This window comes from Pleuronectes platessa, chromosome 16 (genome assembly GCF_947347685.1).
Source record: "Pleuronectes platessa chromosome 16, fPlePla1.1, whole genome shotgun sequence".
NCBI lineage: Eukaryota > Metazoa > Chordata > Actinopteri > Pleuronectiformes > Pleuronectidae > Pleuronectes > Pleuronectes platessa.
In genome coordinates this window covers 14,107,267-14,125,012 of record NC_070641.1, presented here as the reverse complement: position 1 = coordinate 14,125,012, position 17,746 = coordinate 14,107,267, and the positions used below count along the sequence as shown (strand labels likewise).

Below are 17,746 nucleotides of genomic sequence, written 5' to 3'. Positions count from 1 at the left end.
TATGGCCAAAAATAGGATTTTCCTTGTATAGAAGAAGTCCCTTGTACTCAAATAAATACCAGTACTCAACAGTATGAAGCCGTGCATCTTCCGCTGACATGAATTCATCAGATAAACATTAAAACTCAGGTAAGATAATTTTCTCTGTTTATTCTGCTGTGAACCACAAGGTTTATCTGTTTGACACAAATGTATTTACAACACTTTCCATACCTGTTTCAGAGTAAAAGCACTCCAGTGAAGACTGGGAGATCGACCAGTAGATCGCGATCAACGGGTTGCCGACCACTGACATAGAGTAAGCTGCCTCCTGCTCTAACATTAGAATATCTGAGACAGAGAATAAGAGAAAGGGGGAGACAAAGCACTATGTGTTTATGTAAGACGTGACTCAACTCTGCTACAATTATATGAACCATTGAAGCAGCCCAGAATATGTCCAGTTTCCTTGTGCTTTTTTCTATAAACAGATTGTTCTTGCTTTAATCCTAATGATGTTATATTGACCGTTTTGTGCATTTTGTCTCATTCATTTGATTCCTCATAAACACATTCTCCCCTGGATAAGTAAGTTTTAGTCTAAACTGTGTTAGATGTATGTTCCATCACTTGCCTCGGCAGCGCAGACAGGCCTTTGTCAATTTTACATTTTAATTTGGTAATAAAGAATAAAAAAAGTGGTGGATATAAACCCACTAGGTAGAGAAATAAAGAGAAATGTCTAAAGAAAGAGAGAAACCTGGAGAATAAGAGAAAAGAGCTGCAGCTGCTACATAGAGACAAGGATTGTCCAAAGCTCAGCGCCTGATTGGATAGGAGAATTTTGTATGTATTTAAAACAAAACACAGTTGTAAAACTGTGAGAAGTTTCATCTGGTTGGAAGGAGGTGAGAGGAAACCTGACAGATCTCTGTCACTCCTGGAGAATTTCATAAAGAGTAAATATCCTGTCAAGTCTGAGATTTCAATACATGTCTAAAGAACATTGATTAAGTCTCCATCTCCAGGGAGAAGCATCTTTGTCCCACAGAAGTGTGTGCGTGTGTTTGTGAGTGTGTTTGTGTGTGTGTGGCCTGAGGTGAAGCCGACAGCAGAGGTAGATGAGAAACACCACAGAGGGAGCGCAGGGAACAAAGGTCCACATTTAACCAGAATAGGCCCCTTGATGGTTGTACAAGGAACGATCACAGCCTCTGGCTTCAACAGTCCCTCCACTGGAGGCGGCTCAGGTCCAGCACATGCGAGCACTCTCACATTTTCAAATAGGTCGTTTAAATCAGCCTGACTCAGAGCGGCTGTGAATAGTCCCAGAGCTTGGAACAAAACGTGACATTCTGGGAAAAAACTGCAAACGATTTTTAAAAAAGATCTTTCATTCATGGTATGAGCCAAAGACACAGACTTCAAAGCCCAGGACACCTTCGATGGTGTGCTTAGTTTCTGACTCCAGTCATTATTCCATCAATCCAGCCACTATTAGATTTATTTTCCAGGTTATCATCCTTTTTCTGCTCAGAAATTAGCTTTAGGTATATCCAAATGTCAGATGCAGGCTTTTTCCACTGCCTTTACAAACAGTAGTCTTGTCTATGTGCAGAAGATGAACTTTGCCATTTTAGTTTGGGATGAGTTGCCCTTTTTAATCTACTGTGAAAGGGACGGGTGGAGCTTTTATCATGATTCCCTTAAGTGAGTTACACACAGAGAGTCCACACACAGACACAATAACATGATAACAGCATGAGGAGAAGCACTGACGATGTTGGTAACACCTCTGTTCTCTCGGGAAATATCTCACTTTAACTAGTTCAACTCTTCCTGGAATTCACCTCCCATTAGATCACAACAGTTTTTAATGAATAACAGTCTTTTTGAGATGACTGAGGCTAGATGAGATTTGACATTTGAGTCCAAGTGTGAACTGGTCAAACTTAAATTTCCAAAAGGCAGACTTATCATGTTCAAGAAGCCAAAAACATATTTTATGAGGCCACCTTGACTTTGACTACCAAATTCAATTCAGTTAATCTGTGAGTCTAAGTGAATATTTGTTTTGGGTGTTCCTGATATATCACATTCACAAGAAGCCTCACCTATGCTACCAAGATCAAATCACTTAGTTTTTTAGTCCAAGTGAACATTAGCACAAAATTTGAAGCAATTCCCTCAAAGCATTCTTTAGATATCATGTTCACAAGAATGGGCGTTAAGATGGACACCAAGAAAGCATAATGTGTCCGGCTGTTGCTGTCAGGGGCATGATTGAGTAAAACCTTTCAACTTCTTGTTGTTCTCCCATCAGAGTCCTGGTTTATACAGTTAAAGTAACATGGAGAGCAACGTGTCCTCGTCTCTCAACGTGACCTCTGCCCCGACCCACTTCCCTCAACTCAATACCACCGGTGACATCAATGCCACAGTGAAACCCTTCAGTGTGTTCGATGGGTGCGAGGGTCAGGTGGAGGGCATCCTCTTCGACCTGACCCTTCAGTGCATCAATTTCTTCATAGGGATCCCTGCCAACCTTCTTGTCCTTGCAGTCCTCATCCGCAATCGCAAAGAACCCTCCACGTCGGACATGTTCCTCGGCTGCCTGGCCTTCATGGATTTCTACTTCAGCGCCATGCCCCCCCTCCACTTCATTAACCTTTACCACTGGCAGAGCAAGGAGATGTGGTCCGCCCTCAAGTTCTCCTACGGCGTGAAAGACACCAGCGGCCCCTTGTTTCTGTCCTGCATCTGCCTGGATCGCTTTGTGGCCGTGCTCTTGCCGATTCAGTTTGGGCAGCTCAGGCACATCAAGTACAGGTTGAGCCTCTCAGTCCTGGTGCTCTGCCTCACCTTTGCCTATTCGGCTGCTAAGACTGTGGGAGGCCTCCCTAACTTTGAGAAGGTATTCACGGGTGAGATCCTGGCAACATTTACCTGGATGGTTATGTGTAACGTGAGCATCATGTGGGCTCTGAAAAGATCCCGCAGTGCAGGAGAAAATGAGATGCACCCTATGAACAGGAAAGCGTTCAAGATGGTGCTGTCCATCCTCTGTATTATTGTGTTCAACTACCTGCCCCCTGTGGCCCTGTTCCCCATCGAAGACTACTACTCCCCTGATGTGTTCCGCTGCTACGTGCAGCCCGTGGGCTTCGCCTTCCTCAACATCAGCAGCACCATCCAGCCGCTTGTTTACCTGGGTCGTCTGGAGAAGGTGCCTTTCCTCTCCGACGCCTGCGTTAAGAAGTGTTGCTCCCGGGTCCCTGCAGCAAATAACAAGATCACACCTGAGGAAAATCTAAATTCTAGAGATCTGTTACAATAATAAACACAGAGACTGTCATTGATTTCATTTCTCTATACTTCTATGATTAAGTTGAACTGAATGTGTTTTTATGCAGGGTAGTGGTTTTATAAGAAAAAAATAGTATTTAAATATGTTTTAAAATATGCTGGAATTATGATAAAACGAGCGAATACTTTTTTTATGTCATGCCATAAATTGATTTTGTTTTCCAAAATTATTTTCTCTTATTACAATAACTTTGCTGGTTTCCAAGCTGCTCTCTCAAATGTACGGAAATCCTTCAAAAATACTTGCTTGGCTTTGGCGCCACCATGTGTACAAAACAGACGAATCAACTGTACCATATTAAATCCCTCCAGAATAAAACAGATTTTCACCAGTGACCTGCTACTTCATGAAGTTGGAATGTAACTGGAAAACCAAACATGCAACTACACAAATGAGGTATGTGCGTGTGTGTTTGTTAGTTTTGATATCCTTGTGGGGACTTGAACCTGAATGCACACTGATCTATGGGGACTCTTAAGGTTGAGGTCCCCCCATGTGTGTAGGGACAGGTTTCTGAGGCTTAAGACTTGAGTTTTAGGGTAAGTTTGAAAGTTAGACTTTGGTAAGTCATGTATTTGTGATGGTTAGGGGTTATATCAATGAGTGTCCCCCACTGGAACAGTGAAACAGGTTTGCATGTGTGTTTCATGCATGATATGATTCCATTTATTATGGTGCATGAAGCTGGACAGGCTGGAAAACTCTCCTCTATCCATGTCCAACTTAATATAGGATATGCAGAATATAAATACCTCACCCTCATAGCTACAGTATGTAGTCGAAGTTTATGTTAGCTTAGCATGAAGACTGGAAACTGGGCGAACACAGATCTCTCCGAAGGTAAGAAAATACTTTTCATGTGTTTTTACGATACTCTTTTATCTATGCACATAAATCTGCTATTAAAAAGTGCTTCGTATTATTTAAACAACTAAATAGAATGTGTTAATGGGGGTGTTACAGAGGTGATGTAGGACGGACCCTTGGAAGAGCCTGGCCAGCTCTTCCCCAAAATGTCAATCTGGGTTTACTAGAGCCAAAGCTTTGGAAGCAGCAAAAACACTCGGATAAATAACCATCATATTTCCCCTCTTTATCTGTCCCATTCTCTCTTTGTCTCACCTCTCTACTGTTGTGCAATAATAGGTAGACTTGATGTTGGCTAATTCTTAATAATCCTAAAATATGATTATTAAAATAACAAAATTATTTTATTAAAAATAATACAATTATTAATTAAAACGATAAAGTTATCAATTAAGAATAAAGAAATTATTAATAAAAAAACAGTACAATTATCAATTAAGAATAATACAATTTGGAACTATAATTTAGAAACGACGGGGCACCACCCTGGTAACAGGGACCAACAATCAAATGTAAAGATCATTCTCATACAGATCTAGTTCAATTAGAAATCTCAATATTTACTATTAAAGATTAGATAATGAACAGTGAAGGTTATGGAGTTCTTCAGAGTGTAGAGGTTGGTAAAATTCACTTATGCAACATTAATGAAACAAACCTTTGTGAAAGAAAAACATTTATTATGAATATAATAAAGTATCAAAACACAAATTACTAACAAAGTAATAACTAAACAAAGATGTGTATTTGAGTTGTTTTACGACCGGTAGCGGGGGGGAGATTTTAATTAGGTGAAGAGATATGCGTGTGTCTGTGTGGATGCTAAATTAGACAAAGAGGGTAGACTGAAATGCAAAGAAAGACTGTGAAGAGCATTACAAACTAACCTTACTTTCGAATAACTTATAACCCAAAATATCACAACACATATCAGACTCATAAACATCACCCAGTATTGAATAAACAGTCTTGCTTAGCCTGGTATAATTATTAAGCCCAGTTTTGTTACCCATCCGTAGAGAGGGGGAAAAGGAAGTTGCAGTTCAGTTCGAAGTTCTGTGAAATCGTCTCGCCGGTCGAATGGTTTCTACCTTCGTGGTTCTGTTGACCTGTGCAGCTCAGATACTGGTTGAATCTTACCTGCAGGACATCGAGTCGCTGCTTGGAGTTTGGGAGAGCTTGGTTTGAGAGGAGGTTTCCTTGATGAGGTGAGCTGGAAGCTGCACTCTTGCGCTGCTCTCGTTGGATGGGAAGAGAAGATTTGAGCTGGAGTAGCCAGGCTTCCCCCTCGGCAATAAAGGAGAAGAGCTGGCAGCCTGCCTCCTTAGAAGGATTGTAGAAAAGAGATACAAGAGGGGGAGAAGTGGCGTTATAATGGCCCATTGACCTCACAGGTCCTGGACCCAGAGTGACCAATAAGAGGCTTTTCACACCTCTGTCTGAAGTTGAGGAATCCTGGGAGACTGAGTTCCCTGTGCTCTGGCTTTTTCCAGAACAATGGAACATGTGGCTTCAGGCTTTTGACTAAACATTTAGGCCGAAGAGAAGGCCTGTGGTTTCAAAAAAACCATGTCCCAACCCTACTTTCACCTGTCTAGGAAGTCAAAAGTTTTTTGATTGATGACAGCTTCTCCAGGGTGCGTGCTTTCACAGAAAAGTTTCAGTCCTGTTTCTAATTTTAGCTTTCCTCATCCCGACTGCGATGACGCACGTAGGTTGCTTCCACAGCCAATTCTGTCTCTGCACAACCGCTAGAAAGAAATGACAGAAAAGGGCCCGAAGAGCAAAGAAACATTGTCCAATATTGTTTTGTGTTTGTATCTGAACATATGAGATAATTTACCTACAATACTTAGTAAATAAAACGTTCAATGCAGACTCTTTATATTGTTATTTATAAAAAGCTTTTGGGAAAATGTATTTAAGACCATATACGTGTTAATTTTGACCTTTGAACTTTGACCGATAAGCTCCAATAGTTAATCATCATGTAATTTCTGTTAAAGGGCTGAATGCACAAGAAATAAATATAAGCAAGGAACTTTTTATATTCAATGTACAATATTCAAAAGAATATCAATGAATATTTGCAATGCAAAATATGTAGCTTCTCAGTTACATTTCATGTTCTGCAGAGGAGCTGCTACTGAACCACAATGTTTTTACATATAGGCTTTGATTTGAATATAGCCACAAATAGGATTATTTCCTTGTATAAAATAAGTCCCTTGTACTCAAATAAATACCAGTACTACACAGTATGAAGCCGTGCATCTTCCACTCCTGCAAATATTTCAAAAATAAAATGTGACATAAATTCATCAGATAAACATTAAAACTCAGGTAAGATGATTTTCTCAGTTTATTCTGCTGTGAACCACAAGGTTTATCTGTTTGACACAAATGTATTTACAACACTTTCCATACCTGTTTCAGAGTAAAAGCACTCCAGTGAAGACTGGGAGATCGACCCAGGGGTTGGCGACCCCTGACATAGAGTAAGCTGCCTCCTGCTCTAACATTAGAACATCTGAGACAGAGAATAAGAGAAAGGGGGAGACAAAGCACTAAATGTTTATGTATAACGTGACTCAACTCTGCTACAATTATATGAACCATTGAAGGAGCCCAGAATATGTCCAGTTTCCTTGTGCTTTTTTCTATAAACAGATTGTTCTTGCTTTAACTCTAATGATGTTATATTGACGTTTTGTGCATTTTGTCTCATTCATTTGATTCCTCATAAACACATTCTCCCCTGGATAAGTAAGTTTTAGTCTAAACTGTGTTAGATGTATGTTCCATCACTTGCCTTGGCAGCGCAGCGCAAAGATGGCCTTTGTCAAATTTATATTTAAAGTTGTTAATAAAAAATAAAAAAAAGTGGTGGATATAAACCCACTAGGCAGGTCTCTAAAGAAAGAGAGAAACCTGGAGAATTAGAGAAAAGAGCTGCAGCTGCTACATAGAGACAAGGATTACCAAAGCTCAGCACCTGATTGGATAGGAGAACATTTATTGTATTTAATACAAAATACATGTGTGAAACTGTGAGAAGTTTCATTTGGTAAGAAGGAGGTCAGAGTGAACCTGACAGATGTCTGACACTCCTGGGGAATTTCATAAAGAGTAAATATCATGTCAAGTCTGAAAGTCCTTCAAGTGAGACCCTGCTGTCCTCGTAAAACACATGAACATGAAGAGAAGACCACTACGGCCCCCTGCACTACAAAGAGATAGAGCAACCACATTACAGCATCCTGCGCTTGGAGTCTCTCTCTCTCTCTCTCTCTCTCTCTCTCTCTCTCTCTCTCTCTCTCTCTCTCTCTCTCTCTCTCTCTGGTGATTTACACATCAAAAAGGCAACAGATCGATGTGGGTTTTGTCTCTGATCTCAGATGGGAACAGAACATTCAGTTTGACTCGCCCGAGCAGAAGCTCAACGAACCACCGCTGTGAAACAATCCATCCCAACACACACCCTGCGACCACACATGCTCGCACACAGGCTCCGCACGCTCACACAGCTCTTCCCACCTGCAGTTGTTAAGTGATGTAAACTTCAGAGGGATTCCCCACTGTGATATCCTTCACATGCATGAGTGAGACAGAGCAAAAGGGCTTTTATTTTGCAACACAGCAATTTAAAAATGTCATAAAACAAATAAAACAAGAGACCGGGGGAAAATTACTCATGGATACTGTTCTATAGTGTACCTGGGCTCAGCCTCTCCAGTAAGCAGGCGATGGGGATGAAGGGCTGAGTAAGAATGACACACATAAACCCACAGCATCACCAGATAGATCCCACAATGGCCCCCTGAATCCACTTAAAATAGAAAACCCAGGAGATACAGTTCAATACTAAATCATCAGCATCCTTTTTATTTAATGCTGCTGAGGATACACGGAGGCATCTCGACAAGCAGCCTTCAACTGGGAGACCCGTTATTTCCATGGCATCAGAAAATCCAGCAGATCCTCCCCTCCTGGTCAACGTCAAATCCTCGTCACTCCATGTTAGTTATAAATGAGCCACTGAAATACCCACTGATGTTTTAAGACGCTGCGTCGCACGAACAACAAATATTCCCACACAGGTGAGTAAAACCAACCTGTTTTATTGTTTTTACAAAGCTCCACAGGTTAATAAGTCTATTGCAAATTGTTTTTCATGTCAGTCGCTCATTTCAATTTAATTGGCATCGCTTGGGCCGTATTCAGTTCACTGAAATTGTAGTTGTATAACGCCAAATGGCAAACTGCATTTTCTCAAGGCACTTCAAATCTAAGATAGACACCTTTACAATTGACTCAAGTGAAAATGGTGAATGGTGGATTCAATGAGAAATCAATAGATTGGAAGTATTTAATTCATTTTAGCTCTAAAATAGTTGCATTAAAAAGCTTGCATTAAAACATATATATTGTAACGTAACCTATATTACAAAAACCACAAAGATAGGAATATCAAATGGTTTTTCTGATCATTAAACAGCTGAAAGATTCAAAACATGTCAAATACAAATAAAATTAACCAAAACTCTAAATCAATAAGCTTCATGAAAAATGTTGTGCCAGAAATAAAGGGAAACAAGATGATATGTATTTATATATATATATATATATATAATCACTGAGATCAATGAATTGAAAATTTACAAAAAATATGTTGCAACTTCAGTACTGATTAGGAAAATATGAATTTAACAAAAGCTAACAAGTAGGTTGAAACAAATAATTTGTTCAGACTAGAAACTCAAAAAGTGTTGTAAATAAAATTTGTAAAATGTGTTTATTAAGTATTTAGCACCTAATTAAATGTTCAAAAACAAGTTTGTAGTGTTCTGTTACTATCTAGATTTCAAAATGTTTCTGAAGAACATTGATTAAGCCTCCATCTCCAGGGAGAAGCATCTCTGTCAAAGATGATAAGTCCCACAGGGGTGTGTGCGTGTGTGCGTGAGTGTGTGTGTTGCCTGAGGTGGAGCCGACAGCAGAGGTAGATGAGAAACACCACAGAGGGAGCGCAGGGAACAAAGGTCCACATTTAACCAGAATAGGCCCCTTGATGGTTGTACAAGGAACGATCACAGCCTCTGGCTTCAACAGTCCCTCCACTGGAGGCGGCTCAGGTCCACCACATGCGAGCACTCTCACATTTTCAAATAGGTCGTGTAAAAAAACTGCAAAAGATTTTTAAAAAACGACCTTCCATTCGTGGTAAGAGCCAAAGACACATACTTCAAAGCCCAGGACACCGATGATGGTTTGCTTGCTTAGTCATTATTCCATCAATCCAGCCTCTATTGGATTTATTTTCCAGGTTATCATCCCTTTTCTGCTCAGAAATGAGCTTTAGGTATATCTAAATGTCAGATGCAGGCTTTTAAGAGCTCCAGGAAATCACCAAATTTCCGTTTCCCTCACAAACAGAAGTCTTGTCTTTGTGCAGAAGATGAACTTTGCCATTTTAATTTGGGATGAGCTGCCCTTTATATTCTGCTGTGAAAGGGTGGAGCTTTTATCATGATTCCCTTAAGTGAGTTACATGTCCCTCAATGCAGGGAGTCGTGGTTCCCAGAGGAGAGTCCACACACAGACACAATAACATGATAACAGCCTGAGGAGAAGCCCTGACGCTGTTTGTAACATGTCTGTCCCCTCGAGTTAAAGTTAATACTTTAACTAGTTCAACTCTTCCGGGAATTCACCTCCCATTAGATCAAAACAGTGATTCTAATGAATAACAGCCTTTTTGAGATGACTGAGGCTGGATGAGATAATCAAACTTATCTATTCACATTTGAGTCCAAGTGTGAACTGGTCAAATTTAAAGCAGAGCAGTTCATACTTGACTGGAGATATCATGATGAAGACACCAGAAACATATTTTGTGAGGCCACCTTGACTTTGACTACCAAATTCAATTCAGTTAATCTGTGAGTCTAAGTGAATATTTGTTTTGGGTGTTCCTGATATATCACATTCACAAGAAGCTTGACCTATGCTACAAAGATCGAATCAATTCATTTTTTAGTCCAAGTGAACATTAGCACGAAATTTGAAGCATTTCCCTCAAAGCATTCTTTAGATATCATGTTCACAAGATGGGGACGTACAGACGGACACCAAGAAAGCATAATGTCTCCAGCTGTTGCTGTCAGGGGCACGATTGAGTAAAACCTTTTAAACTTCTTGTTGTTCTCCCATCAGAGTCCTGGTTTATACAGTTGAAGTAACATGGAGAGCAACGTGTCCTCGTCTCTCAACGTGACCTCTGCCCCGACACACTTCCCTCAACTCAATACCACCGGTGACATCAATGCCACAGTGAAACCCTTCAGTGTGTTCGATGGGTGCGAGGGTCAGGTGGAGGGCATCCTCTTCGACCTGACCCTTCAGTGCATCAATTTCTTCATAGGGATCCCTGCCAACCTTCTTGTCCTTGCAGTCCTCATCCGCAATCGCAAAGAACCCTCCACTTCGGACATGTTCCTCGGCTGCCTGGCCTTCATGGATTTCTACTTCAGCGCCATGCCCCCCCTCCACTTCATTAACCTTTACCACTGGCATAGCAAGGGGATGTGGTCCGCCCTCAAGTTCTCCTACGGCGTGAAAGACACCAGCGGCCCCTTGTTTCTGTCCTGCATCTGCCTGGATCGCTTTGTGGCCGTGCTCTTGCCGATTCAGTTTGGGCAGCTCAGGCACATCAAGTACAGGTTGAGCCTCTCGGTCCTGGTGCTCTGCCTCACCTTTGCCTATTCGGCTGCTAAGACTGTGGGAGGCCTCCCTAACTTTGAGAAGGTATTCACGGGTGAGATCCTGGCAACATTTACCTGGATGGTTATGTGTAACGTGAGCATCATGTGGGCTCTGAAAAGATCGCGCAGTGCAGGAAAAGATGAGATGCACCCTATGAAGAGGAAAGCGTTCAAGATGGTGCTGTCCATCCTCTGTATTATTGTGTTCAACTACCTGCCCCCTGTGGCCCTGTTCCCCTTCGAAGACTACTACTCCCCTGATGTGTTCCGCTGCTACGTGCAGCCCGTGGGCTTCGCCTTCCTCAACATCAGCAGCACCATCCAGCCGCTTGTTTACCTGGGTCGTCTGGAGAAGGTGCCTTTCCTCTCTGACACCTGCGTTAAGAAGTGTTGCTCCCGGGTCCCTGCAGCAAATAACAAGATCACACCTGAGCTAAATCTAAATTCTTGAGATCTGTTACAATAATAAACACAGAGATTGTCATTGATTTAATTTCTCTATACTTCTATGATTAAGTTGAACTGAATGTGTTTTTATGCAGGGTAGTGGTTTTATTAGAAAAAAATATGCTGGAAATATGATGAAACAAGTTAATCTTTTTTTTATTTCATTTATAATAAATTTATTTTGTTCTTCAAAATTATTTTCTCTTGTTACAATAACTTTGCTGGTTTCCAAGCTGCTCTCTCAAATGTACGGAAATCCTTCAAAAATACTTGCTTGGCTTTGGCGCCACCATGTGTACACAACAGACTAATAAACTGTACCATATTAAATCCCTCCAGAATAAAACAGATTTTCACCAGTGACCTGCTACTTCATGAAGTTGGAATGTAACTGGAAAACCAAACATGCAACTACAAAAATGAGGTATGTGCGTGTGTGTTTGTTCGTTTTGTTTATATCCTGGTGGGGACTTGAACCTGAATGCACACTGATCCATGGGGACTCTTAAGGTTGAGGTCCCCACATGTGTGTAGGGACAGGTTTGAGGGTTAAGACTTTTTAGGGTAAGTGTGAATGTTAGACTTTGGTAAGACATGTATTTCCACTGGAACAGTGAAACAGGTTTACATGTGTGTTTCATGCATGATATGATTCCATTTATTATGGTGCATGATGCTGGACAGGCAACAAAAAACTCTCCTCTATCCCATTCCAATTTAATATGGATTATGCACAATATAAAAACCTCACCCCTATAGCTACAGTGTGTAAGTGAAGTTTATGTTAGCTTAGCATGAAGACTGGAAACTGGGCGAACACAGATCTCTCCAAAGGTAAGAAAATACCCCGCACAGCACCTATAAAGCAGTTTTTATAGGTTACATGCCCCAACCACTTACCCCTGCTGAACAGTGGATTGTGCACTTCAGTTTTTGTACCCTTGTATTGTAACATACATGTCTATAATTTTCCCTTTTTTTCTTTTCTTCTACCTTTACTGTCACTTTTTCATGTCTTTTTATGAATGCACATAACTTTAGAAATCTTAAAAAGTGCATAATATTATTTATAAAACTAAATATGTGTTAATGAGGGCGTTTCAGAGGTGATGTAGGGCGGAACCTTGGAAGAGCCTGGCTAGCCCTTTCCCCACATGTCAAACTTGACTGACTAGAGCCAAAGATTTGGAAGCAGCAAAATGATTCCGATAAAGAATATTTTCCTTGTTGTCCGTGAAAGACATTACCATGACCACCAAACCATTTCATCTCTGGCCTGAGGTTGTGTTTTTTACACAACAAGTTATTCATTCAGTCAGTTCTTGACGCAACATTGTGACAAGTACCTTCTCTGGCATTATTTTAAGTGGATGACTGCTCTGTGTGTAGAAATATGGAAGTAAAGTTTCGGTGAACGTGTGGGTAAATACACAAATGACTGTGTTGTCAGCAGGGTCCAGAAAAGACACTGTCCCTTTGTTGTAATCCAGTTGCACTTTGATTTGTTTCGGCGTCCTTGAGAGTGTCAGCGGGGTGGGCGGGGAAGTCATCGCCCTGAACTCTCCGTCCCGGAAGCACAAAGTCCAGAAGCCATTTTCCGGCCGAGCAGAGACTTCAGCGTTCCGGGGCGCGGACAGAGAGGCCACGCCCAGAATCCAGTCCTGATTACTTCCTGTCTCCACAACCCAGTGGTGACTTCCTGAACCAAGCGGAGTCATGGCTACCACCTCAGCGCTAATGTGGAAGCGCTCCGGGTTGTCAGGGCAGCCGCCGGACTGCTTTGCGTAGTGGAGGGAAGTGAGGCTGTCAGACAGGATGAGGCAGGGGTGCGCTGTGTTTGGGTCCAAAGTCACTGGAGCTAAAACACAGGAAGTGAGCAACAACGGCCGTTTATACTTCTGCTCCTTTAACGCTCTCCTACACTGAGGAAGATCAAATTAAATACACTTACTGTAATCAATGTGGTCCAGCATCTTCTCCCACACTCTGTACTTGAGGTTGCAGAGGTGATTGGTCACGTCAATCAGTAATCCAGACATGTTGTCTGAACCGAGCACAGTGCTTTCACTTCTGTCGTAACAGCAGATATATAATACGCTGAGAAAATGTCACAGCTATCACACATGAATGCAAGAAAAAGGGTGTAAACTTGTTTTTTTCACCTACCTTTCCTGGGTGGCTTTAAAATTCTGCAAAAATAATAAAACAGTGAGACTTTTTTGGAAATAAAAACAATAAAAACGCTTCAGTAAAGAAGAGTGTGCCGACCTTCAACAGAACCATATCCTCTTCTTGCAGCTGCTCCTGTATGACGGAGATGGTCTCGGTGAGGGACAGCACTTCTGCGGACAGTTCCTTGATCTTATCCTTCATCCCCGTGATCTTCGCCTGTTCTTCTTGCTTCACGGCTGCTAATCTGGCCGACTCCTCCTGACAGAGCTCCTGACGCAGCTGCTCAAAATGACTCCTGATCAGTCTCTGCGTTTCCAGCGCCTGATTCTACGAGAGATTATTGCAAATTATGTTATTTTTTTGTATTTATGAGACAGGTATAGGACATCTCTCGTCACGAGCTATACCTTGATGTACTTTGAGATATCCTTGGAGGTCCGCTGAATTTCTATGAGGCTGTCCACTTTATCTTGCAAGAGTTTGAGGGTTAAAGCAAGTTCATCCTGCAGAGTGAGACAGAGATAAGTCTTAGGCCTGCATTGATCACTAAAAGTTAACAGCGCGGAGTATCAGGATTATCAGGACGGACTTGTGGAGCAGCATTCTGCCTGTAGGTGTTACAGTATACACTTCAGGTGAACCACAACAACATTGAGTTCAGCAGTTGAACGAAACAGAGAAAACTCCACAATTTACTTTTCTTCCCCTTACCTTACAATCCAGCACGGCCTCTTCTATTGGCGAGCAGTCGTGGGTCTTGTGAAGTTTAGACGTCTGACACACGACACAGATCGCCTGCTGGTCGACCAGACAGAACAGTTTCAACCTCTCCCCGTGCAGGGTACAGTTCGTCTCCTCGTCCAGTGCCGCGGACGCCTGGCTCCTGGCCTGCAGCAGAGCCTCGCAGACGTTCTTCAGAGCCAGGTTGGTGGGGGGACTGGACTTGGTGGCTCTTTTCCTGCACACCGGACACTCACGTGAGCACGTCTCCCAGCAGCGCTTCAGACAGATCCTGCAGAAGCTGTGGCTGCATGACAGCAGGACCGGGTCCGTGAAGATGTCGCAGCACACGGGGCAGGTCAGGTCGTCCTCCGGCAGTGACATGATCGCCCCCCCCTCGTCATGTACAGATACAGTTAATCCACGGTTCACAGCAGCAGACGCCCTTAGTGATTCCTCTGTTCCACCATAACACAGAGTGCCTCGTCAAAACTTGCCTCACGAGAGCCTCACAGCGCACCAACCACCTCTCTATTGTTCTTCACTAAATGCTCTTGGTTTTTCCTGTGCATGACTTCGGTGGGAGTAACTTAAATCATGTGGCAGAGTGAGACACACTGTATGTGGCGGAGCACGGGAACAGGAAATAAAGCCCCATTGGTCAGCTTTTTCGGAGCGCTTAAAACTGGTCAGTAACTCAGAGCCTGTTTCGGAATGCAAGCGTTCTGGATACGAATGTGAATGTTTCAGTGTTGACGTCCGTGTCAACAGCTCCGGGGCTGCACACACTGACAAACCCCTCCGGCTGTTTATCGATTCCAACAGGTTTGGCCACTGACTATTTAAACAAAGGATGTGTTTGGGTGAAAACAAAATGCTGCAGCTGATTGCTTGCATCAGTGAAGTGAGTGTAAGTGTGACATTGCTGCACTGCTCTCCAGAGGTGTTCAGGTGGTTTCTGACGTCTTGTAGGTGAGGTTCCACCTGAACAGGATAAACCAGCTCAGAGCAGCCACAGATTTCGTCATAGCCTTCAACAGTACACTCTGAACTCATTTTTCAGGTCAAGAATATAATCGATATAATAATAGGAACCACTCTCATGGACTAATGATTCACCATTGCCAGACTATAGTTTATAGTTTTACGTTAAATGACTGATCCAATGTAGAAGACACTGATTCTAAAACGCGATTCTGCAGTTAAACTTTTTTAATTTGACATTTAACAGATCATTTTAAGAGTAACACAAACCTGTCTTGTCTTGTCAGCCCATCCCTTTATGTGTTAAGTTTTTTCATTTATTTAATTTTTATCAACTTGAAATTCACTCATAATCTGTATGATTTCATGATAGTGGATTTTATGAACATGTGATTATATTTTCATATATTTATCTATATATTATGATAAATATATATGTGATGATATATTTCATTATTAGATAGTATTGATACAAACTACAAAATACTATAATTGTAAGAAAAAAAACATTTAAAAATCATTTACTCATGAATTTTCTCATCACTGTTCTGTAGAATATTTGTCAAATAGTACTCTAACTTTAAATAATAGACAGTTTAAACGTCCCTGTGCCTCCTGCGCTGGAGTCCTCTTAGTGTTTTGTCACACTACTTGTACATCACTGTGTTTATCTCGGCTATTCACTTGCATACAAAATAAGGAACCAGAGGCACATGGGTTTTTTTTTCTGGAAAAAGATCTGTGAAAAGCAAAGTATTGAATATGTTGCAGCCAAAAATAGATGAAAGAACAAAGAGCACATTTTAGTCTCACCCTCAGAAGAAGTGTGGAAGCAGGTTGTTATTTTGATTGTGACACGTTTTTTTCATGGATGAAATTTTTGATTTGTTCTTGACTCAGAGTTGAACAGTCAGTAATGTAGAGCGATGTGCAGCTTTAGGTCGTTAGGGTGGAGAATGTTTCTTGTCTGTCGGTTTATCTCTCTGTCTGCCACAGAACTTGGTGGAGGACGCAGTTTGGGTCAAAGAACTCATTCAATTTTGGTGGCGATCGAGATTTTTGTTCTCTTTCCTTAACATTGTGAGATGAGTGTTTTCAACATTTTCCTTGATGTCTCAAAGAATAATTCATGCATCTTGATAAAGAAGAAAAACCTGCTATGTTTAGGGGACTCATAATTATGAGTGTGTGCCATTTGTGTGCAATTTGGTGCAGATCCAGTGAAATCTGGATCTAGTGAATTTAAACGTGATTCCATAGGGGAACTGAAGGGGAGGAATGGGCTCTACTGAGTTCTATTTTATAAGGAGAGGCGGTGGAATAGTGGCAGAAACTTGGACTATGGGCAGAAAAGGTCTCTGGTTCGTCTCTGATTCGACTCCACTGAGAAACAACAAAAAGACGAACCTGGATTGATCTGTCCAAAAATCCAAGAGGATTCTCCCTACCCTGTCTAGTGCCCCTGAGCAAGGCACCTTACTCCCCCAACATCTGCTCCCTGGGCGCCGTACATGGTCGCTCACTGCTCTGTGGGTCCTGCACCAGATGGGTCAAAAGCAGGGGTTAAATTTCCCTACCTGCATGAGTATGTCTGTGCATGTGTTTGGGAAAAATAAATGCATCTTAATCTTAATCTTAATCTATTCACCTCAAGGCGATAGAGTCGCTGGTTAAAATCCTGGTTTAGCTGAGGCCTTTCTGTGGGGGTGTTCTCCAGCTTCTCCAGCTTTCTCCCACATTTCAAAGACAGTCAAGTCAGGATAATTGGAGACTCTAAATTGAATGCAGGTATGAGAGTTGTTTGTCTTCTTATGTGGGCCCTGTGATATGACCTGTCCAGCGTGTAGCCCACCTCGCGCCCCTACTACAAAACTAATGATATACAAGGTAAAGCATGAGGTCTTGTCTGGCTGCAAATCCTGGTTAGTTTATCATTTTCTCTTGCATTTAAATTAAGGAGGTGGAGTGGGTCGTCCACTAATTTGGAGGGTCTGCGGTTCGATCAAAGCCTCCCTCATCCCATGTGCCGAAGTGTCCTTGGGCAAGATACCGAACAACATGCAGACCTCTTGGCACCAAAAGACCCGTCAGCACAGACGCCATCTTCAAACTCAAGTTGATTCATTTTTTCTCGTGTCTGTTCTCTCCTTTCAATTCATGGCTGAAGTAACGTGATGACCTCATTGTGCACTACAATTGCGCAGCTACAGTGGCCCCGTGTTGCCGTGTGCGTACGTACGTGCACGAGAGCTCGCGTGCGTGGGTTCACTCAGTCCGTGAGAACAATGGGAGTCTCGCTGATCGACCGATGCGCGTCCCCGCGTCCTCCTCGCCATTACTACGGCTCCTTGTTCCTCCTGCTCTCCTCCGGTCTGGGGTTGCCATGGCGATGACGTCAAGCTGCGCCCAGTAGACGCTTCTGGAGGCGGAGCTACAGAACCGGCGT

At 42.2% G+C, this 17,746-nt stretch overlaps 3 protein-coding genes and 1 long non-coding RNA gene across 4 annotated transcripts; 3 read left to right on the top strand and 1 right to left on the bottom strand.

Moving 5' to 3' along the window:
- The first annotated feature begins 64 nt into the window (after positions 1-64).
- On the top strand, positions 65-3,668 carry LOC128458946 (G-protein coupled receptor 183). Its single transcript, XM_053444016.1, has 3 exons — positions 65-129; positions 223-298; positions 2,303-3,668. Exon 3 carries the CDS (start codon positions 2,330-2,332, stop codon positions 3,314-3,316), a length of 987 nt encoding a protein of 328 aa, XP_053299991.1. The 5' UTR covers positions 65-129; positions 223-298; positions 2,303-2,329; the 3' UTR covers positions 3,317-3,668.
- LOC128459096 (G-protein coupled receptor 183-like) lies at positions 76-11,428 on the top strand. Its single transcript, XM_053444206.1, has 3 exons — positions 76-129; positions 223-298; positions 10,430-11,428. Exon 3 carries the CDS (start codon positions 10,457-10,459, stop codon positions 11,426-11,428), a length of 972 nt encoding a protein of 323 aa, XP_053300181.1. The 5' UTR covers positions 76-129; positions 223-298; positions 10,430-10,456.
- A 131-nt stretch (positions 11,429-11,559) lies between these two features.
- Positions 11,560-15,530, bottom strand: LOC128458951 (nuclear factor 7, brain). Its single transcript, XM_053444019.1, has 6 exons — positions 14,308-15,530; positions 14,004-14,099; positions 13,693-13,923; positions 13,591-13,613; positions 13,376-13,494; positions 11,560-13,282 (listed from the first exon to the last, which is right to left on the bottom strand). The coding sequence occupies exons 1-6, from the start codon at positions 14,698-14,700 to the stop codon at positions 12,732-12,734; spliced, it is 1,413 nt and encodes a 470-aa protein (XP_053299994.1). The 5' UTR covers positions 14,701-15,530; the 3' UTR covers positions 11,560-12,731.
- LOC128458952 (uncharacterized) lies at positions 12,982-16,933 on the top strand. The gene is made up of 2 exons (XR_008342076.1): positions 12,982-13,296; positions 13,723-16,933. It is a non-coding gene; the product is annotated as an uncharacterized LOC128458952 (long non-coding RNA).
- The last annotated feature ends 813 nt before the right edge of the window (positions 16,934-17,746 follow it).

What these genes read in the sequence shown, in the direction of transcription:
- LOC128458951 (XM_053444019.1), bottom strand. Translation starts at nt 14,700, where the DNA reads ATGTCACTGCCGGAGGACGACCTGACCTGCCCCGTGTGCTGCGACATC. An exon ending in ATATCTCAAAGTACATCAAG is followed by an intron (nt 13,924 to 14,003) that starts GTATAGCTCGTG and finishes AATCTCTCGTAG; the next exon opens with AATCAGGCGCTGGAAACGCA. An exon ending in AGGATATGGTTCTGTTGAAG is followed by an intron (nt 13,614 to 13,692) that starts GTCGGCACACTC and finishes TTATTTTTGCAG; the next exon opens with AATTTTAAAGCCACCCAGGA.
- LOC128458946 (XM_053444016.1), top strand. Translation starts at nt 2,330, where the DNA reads ATGGAGAGCAACGTGTCCTCGTCTCTCAACGTGACCTCTGCCCCGACC.
- LOC128459096 (XM_053444206.1), top strand. Translation starts at nt 10,457, where the DNA reads ATGGAGAGCAACGTGTCCTCGTCTCTCAACGTGACCTCTGCCCCGACA.